General features: G+C 40.1%; 1 protein-coding gene across 7 annotated transcripts in view; it reads left to right on the top strand.

The window, feature by feature from the left end:
* ppp1r13bb (protein phosphatase 1, regulatory subunit 13Bb) overlaps positions 1 to 20753 on the top strand; it is a 38662-nt gene that overhangs the window by 10004 nt on the left and 7905 nt on the right. For 2 of the 7 annotated variants that reach the window (XM_060866549.1, XM_060866554.1), the window contains exons 3-11: positions 3149 to 3296; positions 5213 to 5332; positions 6263 to 6333; positions 15979 to 16080; positions 17504 to 17678; positions 18533 to 18729; positions 18967 to 19131; positions 19362 to 19554; positions 20009 to 20155. In XM_060866549.1, coding sequence (XP_060722532.1) covers positions 3149 to 3296; positions 5213 to 5332; positions 6263 to 6333; positions 15979 to 16080; positions 17504 to 17678; positions 18533 to 18729; positions 18967 to 19131; positions 19362 to 19554; positions 20009 to 20155 — 1318 coding nt within the window. Of the gene's footprint in view, positions 1 to 3148; positions 3297 to 5212; positions 5333 to 6262; positions 6334 to 10402; positions 10558 to 15978; positions 16081 to 17503; positions 17679 to 18532; positions 18730 to 18966; positions 19132 to 19361; positions 19555 to 20008; positions 20156 to 20753 lie in introns of those variants that run through there. The other 5 variants (XM_060866550.1, XM_060866551.1, XM_060866553.1 and 2 more) reach the window with 5 other exon arrangements.

Below are 20753 nucleotides of genomic sequence, written 5' to 3'. Positions count from 1 at the left end.
ATTAACACTTATTATTATTATTATTATTATTATTATTATTATTATTATGGCAATTATTAAAAATGAACGCCGTTCCAAATTTCCAAGTTACTGATAAACTTTATAGATTATAAACCCTTGTTCTTCTACTTTATTTCATATATGCTTGGGTTCAGACCTACAATTAATTGCAATGAAAAGAACTGGTCTTTATATCATCTAATGGTGACTGTTGAATAAATGTTAAGGGTGAGCATGGTAATAAGGGTTTAAACTGTGTGGTCTGTATTTTCTGTGCCTTTGCTGACACTCATACTTCATCACACCCATTGTTCTGATTAATTGCATCAAAGAAGGACGAGTAGCACCATTTACCAGGAAGCTGGACATTTTAATTGTGCACACTCTGATTCCCACCAACTACTGCAGAAAAAAAGCAATACACATTTGTGGACACTGCTTTTTCTACTATTTGGAAAATTGAAGTACAGAACCATAGGAATATGATCTGCTTCACTAGAGCATGAGAACCCCTGAACATGAGCATGAACTTATCCTGAAACATCCCACTTCTTGTGCTTTCTGGAACTCTTTCAGGCTTAAGTTTTATATATGTGTGTATGTATGTATATTATATATATATAAAATGTGTGTGTGAGTGTGTATGTGTAATGAACAACAAAAACATTGGGTTTTAGTGATTAGTCTTTTATTTATATGGTATTGAACGATGAAAGACAGAACATGGTGTTAAATGATAAATGCAGATAAATACAGGTTAGTAACAGAGCATATGATAATCTTCAATGTTTGTTACACGACGCTGAGCATGTTGAGTGTTATGGGGTCTTGTCCACACTTCAGCTGCTTTTTTTTTTTTTTTTTTTTTTTTTTTTTTTTTTTGGTAAACATACAGTGGATATAAAACTCGGGATTTTTGAGGGCAGGAAAAAAAATCTGATATGTTTTGTCTTGGATAAAGTTTTGTTTTTAATCACAGAAAACATTTCAACATGGGTGTGTAGATTTTTTTTTTTTTTTTTTTTTGGCCGCATTTTTTTTCCTCTGCATTTTGGCTTCCTGGTCACCAGCCTCTATCTTGACATTATGTGAAAAAATGAATAGATGTTAATTCTTTATTGTGGTATGCTGTAAGTTACTAGTGGGTTATATTCTGCCTTATAGCGTTCTAGTGTATTGCTTATGTTTGTTAGCACCCTTGTGAAAACATCCTGAGAGGATTTATATGAGAGATTATCTGTATTTCAGCCAATTAGTGAAAGCTCACTGCATTGCCTGTCCTCAAGGTGCACTTTCACCACCGCACACACACACACACACTTACGGACAGACTCCGACTGCATGTCCCTTGCATGTGTTTTCGGTTTTGTAAAGCATCTATATGTTTTGGCTTTCCTTCATTCTTCTTTGTTGTGAATAAAACCTGCGTATTGTTCTGTTGTATTTAAACTGAAAGCGTGCTTTGTCTGCCAACACACTCCTGTGATTCCTCGCCTAGAAAGTGGTGTTTTTGACTGTGTGCCTTAGGGAATGATATGTCTCCCCCAAGGTCTCAGACGCAGTGTCCTTCCACATAGTCTTTGTGTGTTCAGCTGGAGGTAAAATGGTCACCTTCATGGACTTGGAGCTTTGCCAGTCACATAAAGCAGGCATTGCTGTTCTGTCAGCAAGCAGAGTGCGGTGTTGGGCCCTTTCCATTTATTCTGAATAGAATCAATTCGTCATTGTTCAGTCTTTACTCTGGGGTAAGATCTTGTCAGACCAGGCTTGGGTTCAGACCTACAATTTTTCTCCCTAGTGTCAGGCTTTTTCATCCTCTCAGGTGAACCAGTAAGTGCTTTGCTAAGGTCTGACCTTGTGTATATTATTTAGATTATTCAGTTAATCATATTCTGTTATTCTGGTGGATTAGAATGTGTTTCTTGTGGTTCATTTGGTATTTAGGACAGTACTGTTAACAGCCTGGAACTCCCCGGGGTCCATTTGTCTCAAGCTGTGTTCTTACAGCCTACCCGCTACTTTAAGCATGCATTTTGTGCTCTGGGAATAAACAGGATTTTTCTCACTGACTGACACAGACGAGTGAAGCAATGCAGGTCAGCAGTGGTTACTTTGGTTGCATTAACCCATCAGGAGTAGATGGTGGACCTCAGATGTGTGGACCCCAGAGAGGTTGACAAGAGGAATCTAGAAATGTCTTTCCTCCTCCTCCTCCTCCTCCTCAGTCAGCATGTTTCTGTCTTAAAACACGTGTCTAGCCCTTGTCTTGGTTTTGTCCTGCACGGCACACTCAGTTCATCAGTAAAGTTAATTAGCTGTTTCTAGCTAGCTGTTAACTAGCTTAAAGTAGCTGATTATTTAAATGTAGGTGGGTCAGAGCAGGGAAACTGGTATAATGTTCAGGACAGGGTACTCGTGCCTGTGAAAGAAGGACTAGAGTTAAAGCTGCTGAAATCAGTGTGGTCAGCTTCTGAGAGACGGGACCCAAACATGTGCTTTACTTAAAAACTGCCTGGTTGCTTAAAAACAGTGTTTTTTTTTTTTTTTTTAATTTATTTTAACTTCAAAATCCTGGCAGGCGTGTAAGTATTTTTGTGTTGCTAATGTCATGTTACTATGCAACCATTTAAGAAGATAACAGCTCTTTGTTTGCATGCACAATGTAATTGACAGGTAGGATGAATACACAACACACAGGCAGCTTGGCAGAGACGTTTTAGTTCAAAACAGTTACAGAGCCAATGTTTTTGTTCACACAATGTACTGTACTGGTAAGAGAGTGTTTTTCCTTTCAGAGATAATTTCTTTTTGTTCCCTATCTACTAACATTATAACAGAACCTGTGACTAACGTGCAGCAGCACCGAGATGTCGATTAGGTTGTGTTTTATCTGGATGGATATGAAAAGTCTTTCATTTCGGGTTCCATAACATAAGACGCCATCACAATATAAGGGCCTTTATGCTCATTCTCTGCCTGTGATGTGATGTTTTTCTGCAAATGAGCCAGCTAAAATACATTTTGTCTAATTGTTGGAATTAGTGCAAGGTTAATAAAGGAGAACATTCAGCACATCCTAATGCCTGGTTATGCAGACTAGCATGCGATAATGCTGTATTTTACCGATCTTTCTCACTCTGTGTTTCAGATGATTCTGAGTGTGTATTTGAGTGATGGTGAGCAGGCTCTGACGGAGGTGCCCATCACTCCAGAGACAACTTGTCGTGACGTGGTGGAGTTCTGCAAGGAGCCAGGCGAGAGCGGCTGCCACCTGGCTGAAGTGTGGCGTGGCAACGGTAAGTCTAGAGTTTATGTTCTAGTCTGAAGTCTCACAGAGTAAGAGTACAGCCGTGTACAAACTGTTCATTTTTACGTTCTATGAAAGATCGGTGACTGAATAAAAGATACTGAACTTCACAAAGAACTGTGAACCTTTTGTGCTTCCGTGTTGTCATAGTCCCCATCACTCTGTGTGAGAAAGCAGTGAACAGAAACGTTCTGTTTTTCTTCCTTCGTTCGGTTTTTATTTGCTTCATGTTGTTAATTATAGCTTGCACAAACGATATGTGGTATCTTTTGCATACCCACATTTTTCACTATGGGGAAAAAAAAGCCCAAAAAAGAGGCTTCATTCTTAATTAGAATGACATCCTGCTATATTATTTTCCATAGTCATTTTGCTATTTTCAAATAAAATGCTACAGGTATTCTGGTACGGTCATTGCCCTGTTTAACAAAATGTCAGTTTACGCCTTGAGAAATGTCCATCTCTAAGGCACCAGAAGACAGGCTGGTGTCTCTAATTTCTTTACTGAAGAGTGAATGGTGTTGGTTGCTCATAGCATGTCATTTAATATCCTGCTTTCACAGTTATCCTTTCTCTCAGTAGCAGTTTACGAAATAGTACTTTTTTAAACCATTTCTTTTTGCAAATATCTTGTCACCTTTACAGCCATTTCTAGTATTCAGTCCATTTTTTTCTTCTCAGTGTATCAACGGGCACAAAATAGCCTACTATATGTCGACTCGACCACCGATCCCACCTCTAAACAGTGTAAAGTTAAAGCAGTCGATAGTAAGCAGGTGTGGGATCAAAAACCCAGAGCACAGTCCAAGTTTTCAGGTAGACATGGTTGCTGTAACCTAGTCCTGTGCTGACAGCATATCAAAGTTGGAAGCAAAAAGAAAAAAATTGTCTACAGGTGTGCTTCTGATACAAGAATGGTGTTCGTCTGGCATATTGTTGAGCCAGTCTCCTTAAAAAGTGCATGAAGTCTGGGCAGATTGTACTTCTTTTGCACTTTGTTTTGCAGTTTTCTTTGTTTCGGTTAAAACTTTTCTGAGCTATGTTAAAGACTCGATTAATATAATGCCTTTGTCACACAAAGGTCCAATTTGAGGCGACACACTTCTGCTGCTTTAGAGTGGAAGGGAGAAATCAGGACAAAGACTACAATGATTGTACACTATAGAAGTAAAACACTATCCTTCACGTTCTAGTGAAGACTGCAGTATTGTTCTTGGGCTTACAGCATGTTCTTTATTTCAGCTTTTAGGTTTCCTTTGCTGTCTATGATCTGTGTAATATTCACCAGCCCTCAGCTTGTATTCATGCAGGAATAATTCATACCGCGAGGCTCATTTCCAAACAGGTTCTTATTCACTTGCTAGACAGCGTATATAATCTACCTTAATTAATCAAAGACAAGGAAGGGCTACTATTTAGTGCCTTTGTAGAAATGAAAAATATGAAGGTGCATTAAGTTAAATACATAAAGAACTGTTAACACTGTCCCAATTTTCTCTCTCCACCTGCTCTTAGAAACTGTGTTTTTGTTTTGTTTTGACAAGCCTCCTTTTTCCTCTGCATCTCCCTGTTTCCCGCCACACTGCATTCCTCTGGCAGGAAGCCATATTTGACTCTTTGATACGTGTGTGTGTGTGTGTGTGTGTCGGCCTTTCCCTCCTTCTCCAGGGTGAGGTGCGGCACTCTCCCTTCTTAATTTCTTTCTCAGGGCCCCTTATTAGACCCGAAGTTCCAAGGGTCAGAAAACACTGCCTGCCTTTGATGTAATAGAGATGGACTCTGAGCTTTGTTCTCATTCTCAACACTTCAGCCTCAGCTCTGTTCTTTGTTGATCTCTAAGAAGCCTACTGTTTTTTCCCCTTCACCTTCTAAAGTGCTGGACTATGTGATCTTCCTTCCTTGCAGAACGAGCAATTCCCTTTGACCACATGATGTACGAGCACCTGCAGAAGTGGGGCCCCAGGAAACAGGAAGTGAAGTTCTTCTTGCGCCACGAGGACTCTCCCACAGAGAGCAGTGAACCAGGTGAGCCTTTACTGCTGCATTGTCATGCACCTGAACTCTGGGCACCTTTTCAACTGCCCCACAGCTGCCACTACCAACTTTTATTCACAATAAGATCTGTTTTACTGTATTGTCTAAGTTCAGACACCATTTTCCTCTAGTAGATCATTCATAAGGCTCGGTTTCACTTTAATCCTGATTGATCAGACTGGTACAGTGCAGTATGGGTCTTTAGTCAACAGACTGCTGGTTAAGTGGTGGGTTATATAATTAAGCAGCTTGCTGTACGTTTGGATTAAGTGTCTGGCTTCGAGTATCTTTTCAGGTTCTCTCACACAAAGTATGAGCCACATGTAGTCTGGAATCACCTGCATTTTGTGTGTTATAAACTGTCATAAAATCCGAGGCTTAAATTACATTTAAATGTTTTCATCTACATCTAAGTAATACTGGGATATAATGCTGGCACTCTAACCAAATACAAACATAACTTGGCACAGCGTTACTTGCCCTACGGTTATCTCTCACGCTCTTGCTCTGGCACCCTCTTGCTTCACATGCTGCTTGTGTGTGTGGACCATAATGAGCTGTAGTTTGAGAATTGATATGCAGTGAGCTGTAATATTGTGGGTGTTAAACCATCACACTCTCATTTTTTAGAAGGACTCAGTCCTGTCTGCCTGAGCACAGCCAAAGCAATCTCACATTTTGTCTGCCCACGCCATCTGTCCACTGACCCGTCTCTCTTTCCTTCTGTCCTTTCATCTTGTATTTAGGTCTACGTATCAGATTGCTGTGTTTGAGTGGCTGCCTTTAATGTCACCGCAGCAGGACTACACAGATTAAAGCATAATAATCTATGCATGTTGCCTGGTCATGTTATGCCAAGATTAAAATGTTTTGCAGTGCTTTAAATGTGCATGTTTCTCTTTTTTCTTTTCTTAACGACAGGGAGTCAACAGTCTCAGGAGCAGGCTAACCGAAGGATTGGAAGTGGCTCTGATAAGCACAATGAAAATGGGGTATGTGCATCTCATGTTTCTGTAATATGAGTGACCATTAATTTTGAAATATTTCATCAGTTGTCATGACCTCTAGGCTTAATCATGTGTCCTAAATCACAGTGTAGCTTCGTAGAATATTTCTCTCCGTGCACCGGTTCATAGATGCACAGGGTTCTCATTATTGTTCTGCTGGTAAAGTCGTCTGTCATAACACATCCAATTATTTACTCAACATAGAATGAATAGACTTTGCTGTCTGAGAGTGAGTCCATAAACTTTGCATGATTAATGTCTAGGTCATGTGTATAGCGAACATTACATGTTCCTCTAGGCACTTTTGTCACCACTGCTGCACTTGCTTGTATGTTTCTTTTTGGTTGGGTGATATCTATTGCTAAAAGCAACAAATAAACAATAATGCAGTCGAATTGAAAATGTAATTTTCGTTAATGTTTATCTGTTTAGCATTACTGTATATACACACTTGTAATATATGATGTAGACACAAGTTAGTCTGCTTTACTTGATTACTTACTTGACTTCTGCATCAAAAGGCCACTTAGCTGGCTAGCTTGCACAGTTTTATTAACAAGCTGCTAATCTAGAATTGGCAACTACTCCAAAAATTTTGGGGTTTGAAACTGAAACAATGCTTGCTTGTCATTTTGGATCATTCTGGACATGACCTCTGCAAAAGCACAGTTAGGACTGAGTTAAGTCTCCACACTGCTTTGTTTTGTTTTTGAATGCTAGTCTATCCTTTTCTAATTGGCTAAACTTGTGCAGTAGCTTGTGCTCTCATGTTTAGTGTTTTTTTTTTTTTTAACTTTGCAAATGCCTGTGCAGTTTTCTATTTTTCTAATGAGAAACCCCACAGTTGTCACTCTGAGCTGCATATCGAATACTGCTCTTACAAGCATGTTCCATATTTGCCCTCTTTCATGGACGCTTTGCTGTTTGTGCCTTTTGTTCTTGCAAGCCACTTGATTATAAGAGATTCCTTCAGCATCATTCACTTTCGTTCTCTTTGTAGCCATCTGGCCCAGATTCTGGCAGAGAAAATGCTATGCTCTAGGAAGTGGAACTAATTTTACCTTAAGGGATGTGGAGGGATGCAGACAAGAAAATAATGGCTGTTGTACTGCACAGACATTTATATAACATATAGTGAGGTTAAGGTTATTTCTTGCACTTTCCACTTTTCCTCTTTCTCTCTTCCTCTGCATCGCTGGTATTTCCGGTGCCTTGGGGGAGGAAGTGACAGACAGTAGAGGACACACTTCATTTAATTTGCTTGAGGTGGTTAGCCAGGGAAATTATTAGAAAAGATGCGCTAGCTGAAGTCCTTAGGGTACAGAGCCCCACCATGGTGGTGATTAGCACGTTGCATATCCTGTGAATGACAGGCACAGAGGACCTACTGCTAATAGTTTGGTCAGTTTTTCATTGTTTTCTGTTCCTGCAAGGTTAAGTCATGATACCAGGTATAGGGCGACAACACTGAACATTCTATGAGAAGTCTGTCTGTGTCTCTGTCTGTGTGGGTGTGTGTCTCTCTGTCTGTGGGCGTGTGTGTGTCTGTCTGTCTGTCGGTCTGTGGGTGTGTGTCTGTCGGTCTGTGGGTGTGTGTCTGTCGGTCTGTGGGTGTGTGTCTGTCGGTCTGTGGGTGTGTGTCTGTCGCTCTGTGGGTGTGTGTGTCGGTCTGTGGGTGTGTGTCTGTCGGTCTGTGGGTGTGTGTCTGTCGGTCTGTGGGTGTGTGTCTGTCGGTCTGTGGGTGTGTGTCTGTCGGTCTGTGGGTGTGTGTCTGTCGGTCTGTGGGTGTGTGTCTGTCGGTCTGTGGGTGTGTGTCTGTCGGTCTGTGGGTGTGTGTCTGTCGGTCTGTGGGTGTGTGTCTGTCGGTCTGTGTCTGTCGGTCTGTGGGTGTGTGTCTGTCGGTCTGTCGGTGTGTGTGTCTGTCTGTGTGTCGGTGTGTGCGTTTGTGTGTCGGTGTGTGTGTTTGTGTGTCGGTGTGTGTGTTTGTCTGTGTGTGTGTCTGTCGCTCTGTCGGTGTGTGTCTGTCTGTGTGTGGGTGTGTGTGTGTGTTTGTCTGTGTGTGTCTGTGTGCGTGTCTCTCTGTGTGCGTGTGTCTGTGTGTGTGTCTGTCGCTCTGTCGGTGTGTGTCTGTCTGTCTGTGTGTGTGTGTGTTTGTCTGTGTGTGTCTGTGTGCGTGTCTCTCTGTGTGCGTGTGTCTGTGCAATTCTCCATCCCAAAATGTCCTACTTCTCAGTCCATTATATAATTATTAACTGTTTGCTCCACTCACTGTGAGCAGTATTAATCATTTTATTTCTGAAAGAACTGTTATTTCTCAGCAGAAAGTCAAAAGTAAGATGCCCTGAGAGGGGAAAAAGTATATTCGACTATCAAGATTGTGACAAGTGAGTCATTTGTAGATTAACTGTATTTCTCAGCTACTGGCATCAGAGAAAAAAAGATGAATAACATTAGAGTTATTGTATTTGTTAGGTTTTACAGATAAAATCTTGATCGGCTTAAGGACGTCCTGGTTAATTTAAGGACATGACTGAAAGAGTATTTTTGTTAAAGCATTTTTTTTGTCTGTTTAAAAAATGTAACATTGCAGTTCAACCTATTACAACCACAACATCAACTATTACTACACTCGAACAAGCCAAATCTGAAATCAATAGGATTTGCTGTGCTTTTCGAAAATAATCTGTTATACAGACTTTTTTCTGTTTGTCATTTGTAGGTGTTCTCAGCACAGTCTGTGAGTAGGACTTATTTCACCCACAGACTACCTGTGGTCTGTCCTTCAGGGTTGCTATGTATTTTTATTTATTTTTTCCCTCCATCATGCCTCATTTTTGTGCGAACTTGGTAAACATCAACACTACAACATCCTCAGACTTGAAATAATACCTCCCAGTGCAGAGCTTAAGCAGTACCTCAGCTGACAAAAACAGATTAACTTTAATTCTATGGTGTGTGTCTTTGTGTTTGTGTGCAGGTTTCTCTACAGGTTGTCCTCAAGGCAGACAGACAATCTATTCTGGGTTTATTATTCAGTTGCTCCTTTATATATTTTTGGGATTACAGCAGTTTTATGACATAAGAGGTCTTAAGAGGATCAGTGTCCTTGGTATGGCCCTCTGGCTTTGCTAAATTGGGGCTTTTCTCGGCTCTCATCCCCTTGTATGTAGACGTGACATTACTGAGATGATGATGATGACGTGTACACACACACACGCGCACACACACATACATCTCTCTCTCTCATTCACTTGATGGTAATCCCTGGACACATGCTCAGCAGTTCCTGTATTGGGTGGTCTCTTTTCTCCTATGTCCTTTCATTCTTATGCTCTCTTACTTTCATCCCTTCTCTCCTCTTCTCCTCTCTCTTTCTCTCTCTTTCTGCCATGGTTCTTGTCAGTAGGGCAGTTTATGTGGAATTGGAGTGAAAGTGTATGTGGCAGTTGTCTCTGAGTGGGATTATTTGTAATAATTCGGCCCCTCCCTTCCATTTCTCTCCTTTTCCTTCCCCGTCACTCTTCGCCATCTCTATCCATCTGCACATCCTTTCACTCTCAGCTGAGCAGACTTGTGTTTCGAAAGAGACAGGCGGATTTGAGGTAAGGCTTCTTTGGCTCTTGCTGATATCTTGCTGCGCTGGTTTGATTAATGTATTGTTTTAGTGGAGGTTACTGTTTTTCCACACACTTGTGGCGTTGTACTTGGGTTGTAGTTTGTTGATATGGTCTTGTGAAATGTATTATCCATGAGCTGCAGAACTCTGGACTGTGTGGGCAGCATAACTTTACCAGAGTTGAAGCTTTTTTCCTGTGTGTGTGGGTGGCTTTGCCCTGCGGGGAGTGTATATTCTAGTCTTTGCTTCATTTTTCATACGATCTGCCTCAAATCTCTCTCTCATCCTACCAGAGAATACGAACATTGCAGGTAATCATTACAACTGTGTTAAACTTAATGCTTATTTCTGTTAGCATTGTGTATTAAATAGTGTTAGCATTGGATATGAAATTTTGAGAAATAATCCCAGTTTTATGTTTGATTTTGGACGTGGTTTGGTCATCCTGCAAAATTACTGCTCTGCTATTGTGTGCGCCTTGTCGGTCAAGCACAGATCTAAGCCCAAAAAAAAAACAAGGCAAGACTGCAGCTCTATGCTGAACCATGTGGAAAGAGGAGGATGATGTTTTTTCCATGCCATGAGTGTTCTTGGTGAGCATAACTTATTTAGTTACAGAGAGCAAAATGAATAAAACTAGTCCAGTTTGTCTGTTTGTGCCTTTGTGATTTTTGTCAAATTTCTAATATTGTTTTTTCTTTTAAGGAACTCTGACATTTACGTAACACCTGGTACCACATTAGACGTATCTTGTGGCCTATACTTAAAACACCTGCATATTTTCAGAGACATATTTAATATATGCTTTATGTAATTTATACATAGGTTTGATTTACAGTTTAGGTATGCATAAAAATTGTGCGTCTTTATAGGTTTTTTTTAGACTCCAGCAGATTTAGTGAGCTAGTCAGCAGCCCCTTGCTCAGTCAGGGCTTTAGTTAAATGGCCTTGTTGGCATTTCTAGAATAATTTATCATGCTGTATTTTTATTTTTTATTTTTATAATTTAACAGAATCAGTCTAAGCTAGAAACAACTCTAGTATATTTTCAACCTTTCAGATGAGGTTCGGACCAACAATCTATCTATGCAGTTTTTTTAGGATATAGCTCACAGATTAAGTCATTCTTATTACATCCTTGTTGCCAGAAGACTGAAGTAGAACATTTTCCATTCGGCATACTTGAAGGTTGTAGCTGCCTCTGTGTAAAAGCATACAAATGGCTTGCTGCAGTATGTAAACCCACCGAAGCGGACTCTCCACCCTGCAGCTGCACTGGGATTGCAGGTTCTCTTGATGAAAGCATGCTCCAGCATCACATCCTCTAGAGAACATGGCCTTGGGCTTAGGAGATGGAAGGAACTGCTTTTAACAAGGCCTATACACTGACCTGATTTGTTTGTCATTTATTAAATGAGCTTTACATGATTGAGGCGTCATTGTCTACAGATGTTACCAAGGAGAAATTGGAAAAAGGAGTTTCTCAGACTTGTGTCTCCTTCGAACAAAGAAAGAAAGCTAAAATCCTAGAAAGACTCCCAAGGTTTTGTTTTCATTACGAAGTCAAATGATTTGCAACTTATTTGAGCAGAAACTCTATTCACATGGAAATGTTTTCTGAAAAGCAGTTAAACTTGGGTCAAGGCTTTCACTTCTGTACTAAAACCTGCAGTTGTACACTACTTTTCTGTTCGCCGGAGATGGACGGCAGCATTTGTTCAGCGGCATCTGATGAGAGTTGCAGAATGAAAGCTTGAGGGTAGGACAGGTAAAGTCAGAGGAAGTACAAAGTACCCTTACCCTGTACAAAGAAAAATCTAAATAATCTGCAGATGAGGGTTTTTTTTTCCAGCACCATACTTATAAGGCTGTATACATAAGATAAAAGGTTATATGGGCATCTGGAAAATCCAGATAACTCCAAACACTACCCAACCTTCTCTTACACCTTTATGGCTATTTCATAAAGATGTTTGCTTCAGCCCCTGTGTGATACTGAGACACAGAGTTTGCTGTGTGTGCAAATATGAGCTGACATTATCGCCCTTTAAGCCGTGAATCACTTCACACACCACTTGCGTCAAATCATTTCTGTGGTAATGAAATTTGGAGGCTTGCCTTTACACAGAGTGCAGATTGTGTCATTATTGATCATGGACTCAACTAAACTGCTGTGCTGCACTGTACCACTACAGGGCCCTACAAGCCCTTATCTTACTCTCTCTTTTTTAATGGCGTTTCCCCCCCCATCTATCTATCTATTTATTTGTTTGTTTTTGTTTGTTTGTTTATTCATTTGTTTATTTATTTATGTTAACTAATGTAATCAAAATTTGTGCAATGAACATCATGACCTATAGCACTTGCTAATTCTTGAGTTAAGGCTGCTTCACAATTGGATTTCTGTTATCTTTGGTAACATAAAATATTTTTTATTGGATTAAAAAAAATATCTTATGTCTTTCTTAGTGCATACAATGAAAATAGATGTCTAATTTGAGCAGGTGTGCTGATTTCTACCTTCTGCTCTGACTGCAGACATGCTGAAGCAGTGAACTCAAAATAGACTACTACACACATACAGATACACCTTGTCAGCAGTCTAGTGTTCAGCAATAATTAAAACTACAATTATAATGTTTTAGCAAGTAATTCTTTTTTTTTAAATCACAATATAACACGATCAGCATATTATTATTATTATTATTATTATTATTATTATTATTATTATTATTATGTTGTATTAATGTTAGTTCTACCTTACAACAGTTATTTTGTTGCAAACAGCAGTAATCACACACAATATTTGCTCATTTTTCAGGAATATTCAGGGACATATTTAATTTAAGCTTTAAAAAAATATATTCTCCCTAACGGGTTCATGTACAGTTCACATTCATACGAAGACAAATTCCCATCCCGGGGCTTCATGTACATCCTGTCCTGCACCTTATACAGTTTTCCCTCCTGCATTTATTTATTTATTTATTTATTTATTGCTTTCAAGTGAGTGAGAATCTAGAACAATATTTTTTGTTTAATACGCATATTGGCTTACATACAGTATATGACTTCAATATAATTTAACAGTCAATATTATCTTAACAGTTAAGTGTGTGGGATAGACATTTGATGGGTTTCAATGAGACCAAACCCTAAACCCACTTATTTACATCCAAACACATCTGGGCCGGAAGTTGCTTTTCAAGATGATGTTGAAACCATTATTATTAGTAGTAGTAGTAGTAGTATTTTTGTTAGTAGTATTTTTTATTATTGTTATTATTATTATTATTATTATTATTATTATTATTATTATTATTTGTTTTTAGTGTTATAAAAACAGCCTGCAAATAATGTGAACAAGTAAGAAATAAATTTGAATGTTGCACCTTAAAGTCAAATAGTTTTTATTTCACATGGATCAGGCATACACACGATGATTTTAAACAAATCAACAAAAACCGAGCGCCGATGCCATGAATTAAAATTTTCAATCCGTCAAACTAATTTAAAATGACTTTTGGTTTGATGCAAACCCAATTTGTTCTCGCGCCCTCAGGCTAAACCTGCTTACTGTTTTCCCCCCTCACTGTTTTGTCAGCTGGTTAGTGGGTGATGTGTAGTGTTGATACCAAGGGGAGCTGGAGAGTTACAGCCCAAAAGTAGGACTGCGTATAAATACCGTATAAACAGCATGCCATTTAGTACGACGCTATTCATTGCTCAGCGGTTTCTCATGTAATCACAGATTGTGAGGCGCGCAGTAGCGTGTTCACTCTCCTCAAGCTTGCAGGGTTTTAATGTGCTTTTCAGAGACTTTGGATGAGATTATAGGATGGAATTTATACACGTGGAGGCAGTGCAGGAATTTACAGACTCGGGACAGTGCGGTAGAATAAAAGTGTGCTCTTGTGAAATTACATGGGGGAACTCTCTTCAGGTAATGATCTTTTGTGACTAACATCAACATTACATAAGAAGATGAGAATGTTACTGATTGACTTTTGAAGAAATTCATAGTAGTGTAGAATCAGTTAATCATCATCTCAGCAGGTTTTGTATTTTTTCTCTCTTTTTTGAGATTGCAGCGTTTTATCTGAAATGTGCTTACTTTAAATTTTTAACCATCCCATATTGCACGCACTTGAACTTGCCACAAAGCTTCAATTTAAGGCACTCGGGTGTTGTCATTATTATTATTATTATTATTATTTTAAAAAATTAAATAAAACATGACATCACATGCTTGGTGTAGCCGATGTGGTAGAGAATATTTATGCACAATACACAAAAACATTCTACAGTCATTAATATACACAGCCCATTCTTCTTATTAATATAGATGAATTAACTGAATAGATCAGATTATTGGGGTTTTTTTTGGCCAAGAATAGATCTGGCCACTGGCTGTAGGTGACCCAGCAATGCTGCACTGCTGACGCTTGTGTGGGAGTTGTATGCTGATGGATTAATGCACTCGTGTAGGCTTTATGTGCAGTCTTTGCTGATCATACTGCATGTTTCTGTAAGCAGGTGAGAACTGAGCACTTTCAATAACAACGATCACTACAGGAAAAAGTGTAACTGTCCAATAAATAAATACAAGCTATGCAATATTTCCAAGGATATGGTAGCAAGGGTTATATTTGAGATTCATGACCTGTTTCATGCATTTTTTTTTTTTTTTACTTTTTGTTAGAAATTTAGCTCATTTTTGTTCAAAGCTTGTTAGTAACTTAAAACTGTGTAGACATAAAAAAAAAGGCGTATCAGATCTGACGAAAAATGTTTTTCTGTTGCTGTAATGATCAGGTGAGTGTTCAGCTGTACTGTAATAGTCACTGGATCAAAGTAGCTGTAAGATGAGCTTATTGAATAGTGAACACAAGGATGGAAGTAAAAGGGTAATGATTTTTTTTATTCAGGGACTTAATAGCATTGCATTTGGGTGTCAGTCCCTAAAAAAAAATCCTGATTCAGATCTAGCAGTTGCTTTATTGTGACTATCAGAGAATAAATGTATATGGATGCATGCAGGGTTTTGTATGACGTGTATGGCGTTCATCTATTCAGTGGTGGCAACTAAGTGAACAACCATCAAAGCTCAGGGAGATACAAGGTCTCTGTCAATAACTTTACTTAGTTTCTACATTTTTTTTAATACCTTTTATATAATTTTGCTCTCATTGATGGTTTTGCTACTATTCAGAGTGTGTAAAGCAGAGACTGCTGTCTCAGCTTCCACAGTGTAAATTATAGTTTGTGTGTGCTTTCTGCATTATGTTGTTAGTGTTTGTTTGTTTATTTATTTATTTATTGCTGTATGGCAGTTCTGCTCTGCTGCCATGACGACAGCATGGCGACAGGCAGTGTGATGGACGCCTCACTCTTATCAGTCTTAATGCCAGGTGACAGATTATGAAGACCTGCTTTGCATCTTCTCACAGACCAGTTTACTGTCTTTTGGCTGGAATCAGGGCCATTTCTCTCCCAGTTGTGCTCAGCACAGAGCATGTTTATATTAGCATGCCTACAATTTAGCTTATGGTTTACACCCGGAGGGTAAATCTTGTGTCCTGGTAAACCACAGACCTATGGGGATGTTTGCTTTTACTTTTCTAACCCACAGCAAGTAATTAACTGATGGATTGACACAGGAATGATAAATGAATTGGATTGTTAGAGAAATTCTGTGGTCCTCGATGTTTACACAGCCACAGGCCTTTTAACACTACACTGAGCACTGCAGAAAGCACTCTTTATGTTTCACCCTCCCTTTCTCCCTCTCTGATTTGCCCCTGGTTGCCTCTGTCCTTTTTTAATTATAGGTATAAACAAGGTTTTTCCAGTTGCATGATTGGCTGTCTGTGAATAGAACATACTACTCATCAACTTAATGACGTGCTTTTGTTTTGGTTTCTTGAAAATGACCTACTAACAGACACCACCTCTCCCACCACCTCTCCCACCACCCCATCTGTCTCTCCTCCTTCGTCCTTCCCTCTCTTCAGGTGGCAAATTCTCGCGTAGAGCTCACACTCTCCGAGTTGCAGGAGATGGCCACACGGCAGCAGCAGCAGATCGAGGCCCAACAGCAGATCCTCGTCGCTAAGGTAACCCTCTCTTCTTTTATAGGTGCCGTGGGTACTGCGCTTCAGTCTGGAGATCAGGTGCAACTCAGTGGTGGATGCTGCGTGTTGTGTGCAGAGTTGTGTTTTTGTTGAATAACGTGTATGTTAAGATTTCAGGCACTGAGTGAGAGTAGAAAAAGGATATACAAAGTTGTTCTATGCTAACGTATTCACTTGCAGTGCAGATTGGTTGAAGTGTCTCTGTTTCTTCATTAGACATGCGTAGGCAAGCTTTCGCCTATAAAACATCCCGTCATATAAGGGAATATTTTGGGGCTTTCTACACTATAATTTGCAGTCTCCCGAGTGTCTACTCGATGTGGCAATTTACATCATGTGAAGCTTGAATAGAAGAAACCTTGTGTATGGAGAATGTATTTTAAATGTGTGAGCTCATCTGCAGGATTTTCAAAATTTCATTACCCCCTCTTAGTGGTTGTTGACAGCAGCGAGTGCAGTGGTGATGAGCTCATCTCTGTTTACTGCTGTGGTGATGTTCGTGGCAAAATCAGCACAGGAGACCATTCCAAGAACAAACAATGCCAGTAATTTAGCAAACACTCTCAGAAATGTCCTGTATGCAGCAGGCATTTCTCACCAGCTCAAGCCAAATAGCTTCTAAGATTCTTGTTTTCTCATTAAGAATAAAGATGTAAGAGCTGTTTAGAGAGTGACATTCAGTTCAGTCATCGCTCAGCAAAATCTCTTGATCTCTAAAAGCGGAGTCAATTTCCGATCTGTTGTTGAAGCAGCTGCAGATTGAGAGTGGCTGATTCGCAGAGATCAGATAATAAAGCTATAAATATAGTCAGTTGGTAGAAAGGGCTCTGAAGACAGTGTTCTAGCAGTCACTAAGAAGCCACCAATGCCTGTGCTATGTTTAGCTGTGTCACGAGTCACAAACTGAACGCGCTATCAATTTTCCCACCACGTTGACATGCATTATTTCCATACAAGACAGCCTATTTAGCTTATTCAGCTTATACAACAGAGCTTTGATTACACCAATTATTTTATTAATGAATTTATTTAAACAATTTATAGTTAAATTAATGTTGTGCTTCCTGCTTCACCTACGTTACAGTTGCAATAAAAGTCATTCTTCACCTCTCTCTCTCTCTCTCTCTCTCTCTCTCTCACACTCACACACACACACTCACACACACACACAAAATACACCCTCACCACATTATGACATTCTCATTTTGCAAACTGTTTGATTAGTCTCAATATTAGGCATGACTGTACAAGTCTTCATGTTTGTTACATCCAGATACAACCTTGTGACTTATCAGAATCAAGCACTGAACCGTGTGAATTAAGTCACATGTGCAATGTGAAACGAGAGCCCGTTGTCTCTTTAAGCTGTGTGTGTCTCAGACTCCTTCACTTTGTGTTTGTGCAGGAGCAACGGTTGCGGTATCTGAAGCAGCAGGAGCGGAGGCAGCAGCAGTCCGTATCTGAAACAGAGAAGCTGCAGAGGCTGAAAGAAAGAGTGGACAGTCAGGAAGCCAAACTCAAAAAGATTCGTGCCATGAGGGGCCAAGTTGACTACAGCAAGGTCATCAATGGCAACCTGTGTATGTATTTTTCAGTGCTGATGACAAATTGCTGGACTTCACTTGACTTTCAGGCATGTGTGCATCAAAAGCTTTTTTTGAAAAAGAAAAGAACACAGAAAAATAGAACGCAGTATGATCCGAAAAACAAATATAACAAGCATTTAAAAAACCTTTATTCATGCGATAGACATCATAAGTGATGTCAGTACTGTTTCTGAAATGGTAACATGCATGTCAGTAATATGACCCAAATAGCATAATAAAACCACTGGGATTTCCTTTAATTCATCAACCAGTTGAATGCCCATTGCACCATTATAGACTGCCTACTGTAGTCCCATGATGTCTATAGCACAGAATTGAAATACTCACACACTGTTGTCCTCAATGCTGAGACCAAGGCTAAGTGTAGAAGAATGTGTGAGCACAAGGAAGGGACTGTAAACGATACACATTTTTATAATCTTAAGACACACAAGCATGCATGTTGTTTAGTATTGTACCAGGTTCTCTTCAGTTTGCCCTCCTCCCTACAGCTTCCCTTCTCCCTCTTTCAGCTAAGTATATTACTCTCGTCCATCAGTTAAATTGATTTTATTTAATCGCTCAGTTTATTAAATAATCTTCTTCCACAAATCACATGTGACAAACTTTAGGAAGGTCTTATGAAAGGTATTTGAGGTGCATTCTCTTGGCTGAATCATTTTGGACCCTTGATTTTGTAACCTGGCAACTAGTAAACATTAGAATGTCGGTTTTTACCCTGTAGGCAACGTGATACGTGTGCAGTAGTTATGCAAATGCTGAGACTGTGTCCAATGAACAGTTTGTTTGTGTGTAATTATATTTTGTTTTGTATCGTATCTTGTTAGCTGCAGAGATCGAGCACATCAGTGGACTGTTCCACGAGAAGCAGGCAGAGCTTCAAGCTGCTGTGCTCAGGGTAGACCAGCTGAGTCAGCAGCTGGAAGAGTTGCGCAGAGGCAGACTTAACGGCCTGCAGGGCCTTGGGGGTCATGTCACCGGCACTGCTGCACTGGAGCTCCGCAAGCTTTACCAAGAACTACAGGTCTGTGCATACATACTGTACACACATGAAATGTACAATTCTAAATTACAATATCGAACATTTTGGCTAACTTTTCAGATAGACTACTTTTCTCATGTGAGTCTTGTCGGCGCTGAGACTAAAGTTGTAATTAATTGATCATTCTTTGATTGAGTCAGAAATGTCTTCTGCAAGCAAATGGTATTTGTCAGGGTTGTACCATTGTTGACAGATGTTTTTGTTGCGTGTGCTTGTCAGATCCGTAACAAGCTGAACCAGGAGCAGAACAGTAAGCTACAGCAGCAGAAGGAGCTGCTGAACAAGCGCAATATGGAGGTGACGCTGATGGACAAGCGCATCAGTGAGCTCCGTGATCGCCTCTATAAGAAAAAAGCTGAGGCACGTCAAAAAGAGAACTTGCCTGTAAGGCTAGGAGTTCACCTCACACCCAGACATAAACATGCACTAAAAGTTAACCTCTATCACAAATGAGCAGAGTTTGGAAACACATGGAACTCAGAATGAAAAAAAGAAACCAGAAGAATATAAATACGTTTTAGCCATTGTGCTTTTTGAATATGCTAATATACTGATTTGTGTCCCCCCTTCATTCCCTGTTCTTCTTCAATCTTGCTTTATTTTGCCTGTTACAGCTTAACCATGCAAATGGACCTCCTTCACCCCAGCCAACGGGAGGCAATACAGGCCGTGTGGCAGCAGTAGGGCCTTATATCCAGGTCCCGGTGCCATCACGCCAAGACACCAACTACGTAGTTCCACCAGATCCTCTTAAACCTCAGACACTGGGCATGAACACTACAGCTAACCATGCTCGCTCTAAATCAGGTCAGTCATTACATAACCATATTTTACAATCTTGACCAGAGACCAGTTACTTAGGCATGTTTCTTTGTATCTCAACTCACGGGTTCTATTTTTCTTGTCATTCCAAACCTGTCCTCATAGGCTATAAAATAATGTGTATTAACTTGCAATGTAAGCAATTCCATTAAGATGAACATTGAGCATAATGTTTGTCATTTAGCCACCGTACAGATTAGGCATGTGCCTTTGTGTTTGCCGGTAGAGGGAGACATTATATAGAAAGCCTCCATTCTCTGTGTTATTTCACACATCAATTACTGTTCAATTTCCTTCTTTCTCTTCTCTTATAACATCTTATGTAATCTCTACTTTGTGGCTGACATTTCTGTGTGTATCTCTTTCTCCTCCCTTTGCTCTGTCTGTACCGTACTGTTGTACTTGTACTATGTGTGTGTGTGGTGGGGGGGCTGATCAGATGGAGTGAGAAAGCCTCCAGGCCCGTGGAAGGTCTCTGATTTAGACATCATAGTGGACCCGTTCCCACCGTCTCCTCCGGAGTCTGGCTCGGGCCCCGGGGTCTCCAGTACCTCCTGTTCTACAGAGGGGTCAGATGGAGTGTCTTGTGAGTGGGAAGGTGGCTGATGGAGAGCTGGAGGGATGGCCCCTGAACCTTATCCAGAGTACTGGACAGGATCATTGCAGTGCCAGAGTAGCAATATTCATTTACACCAGTATTACTGCTGAACGTGGTCTAAAAGTGGATTTTACATTTTGGACAAATTATAAGTACTTTAATGACCAGGTTTTCATTTTAAATTTCCATCACAAGCACAATTATAGTCTGATTGGAAGCAAAAAGTGCTAAGAACTTGTTCCATTACTCTGCTTGTTGCAAATAGTATTCAGACACCAAATGTTAGGGGCCAGACACATCAAGCAGCTGGATTATTGACTGTTACCAGTGCAGTAATACGAGATATTTCATAAGAATGCGCTTCCCTTTTATGCACTGAAATCAAACTTCAGTGACTGGATTCCCATTAGGTACACTGCTGATCCTGTGTGTGATTGTGGGTGGCTGCGTGTGCCCATGTGAGAGGATTCGAAATGTCTGTTAAATGTCTGACTGCGTGTTGGTGTGGCTGTGTGTGGGTATGATCGATGCTTGTATGAAACTCTACCCTGATAAGGTTCACAGGGTCCTCTATACCACCTAAACT

Source organism: Tachysurus vachellii, chromosome 3 (assembly GCF_030014155.1).
Source record: "Tachysurus vachellii isolate PV-2020 chromosome 3, HZAU_Pvac_v1, whole genome shotgun sequence".
Taxonomy (NCBI): Eukaryota; Metazoa; Chordata; class Actinopteri; order Siluriformes; family Bagridae; genus Tachysurus; species Tachysurus vachellii.
This window is presented reverse-complemented; position numbering and strand designations above follow the sequence as displayed.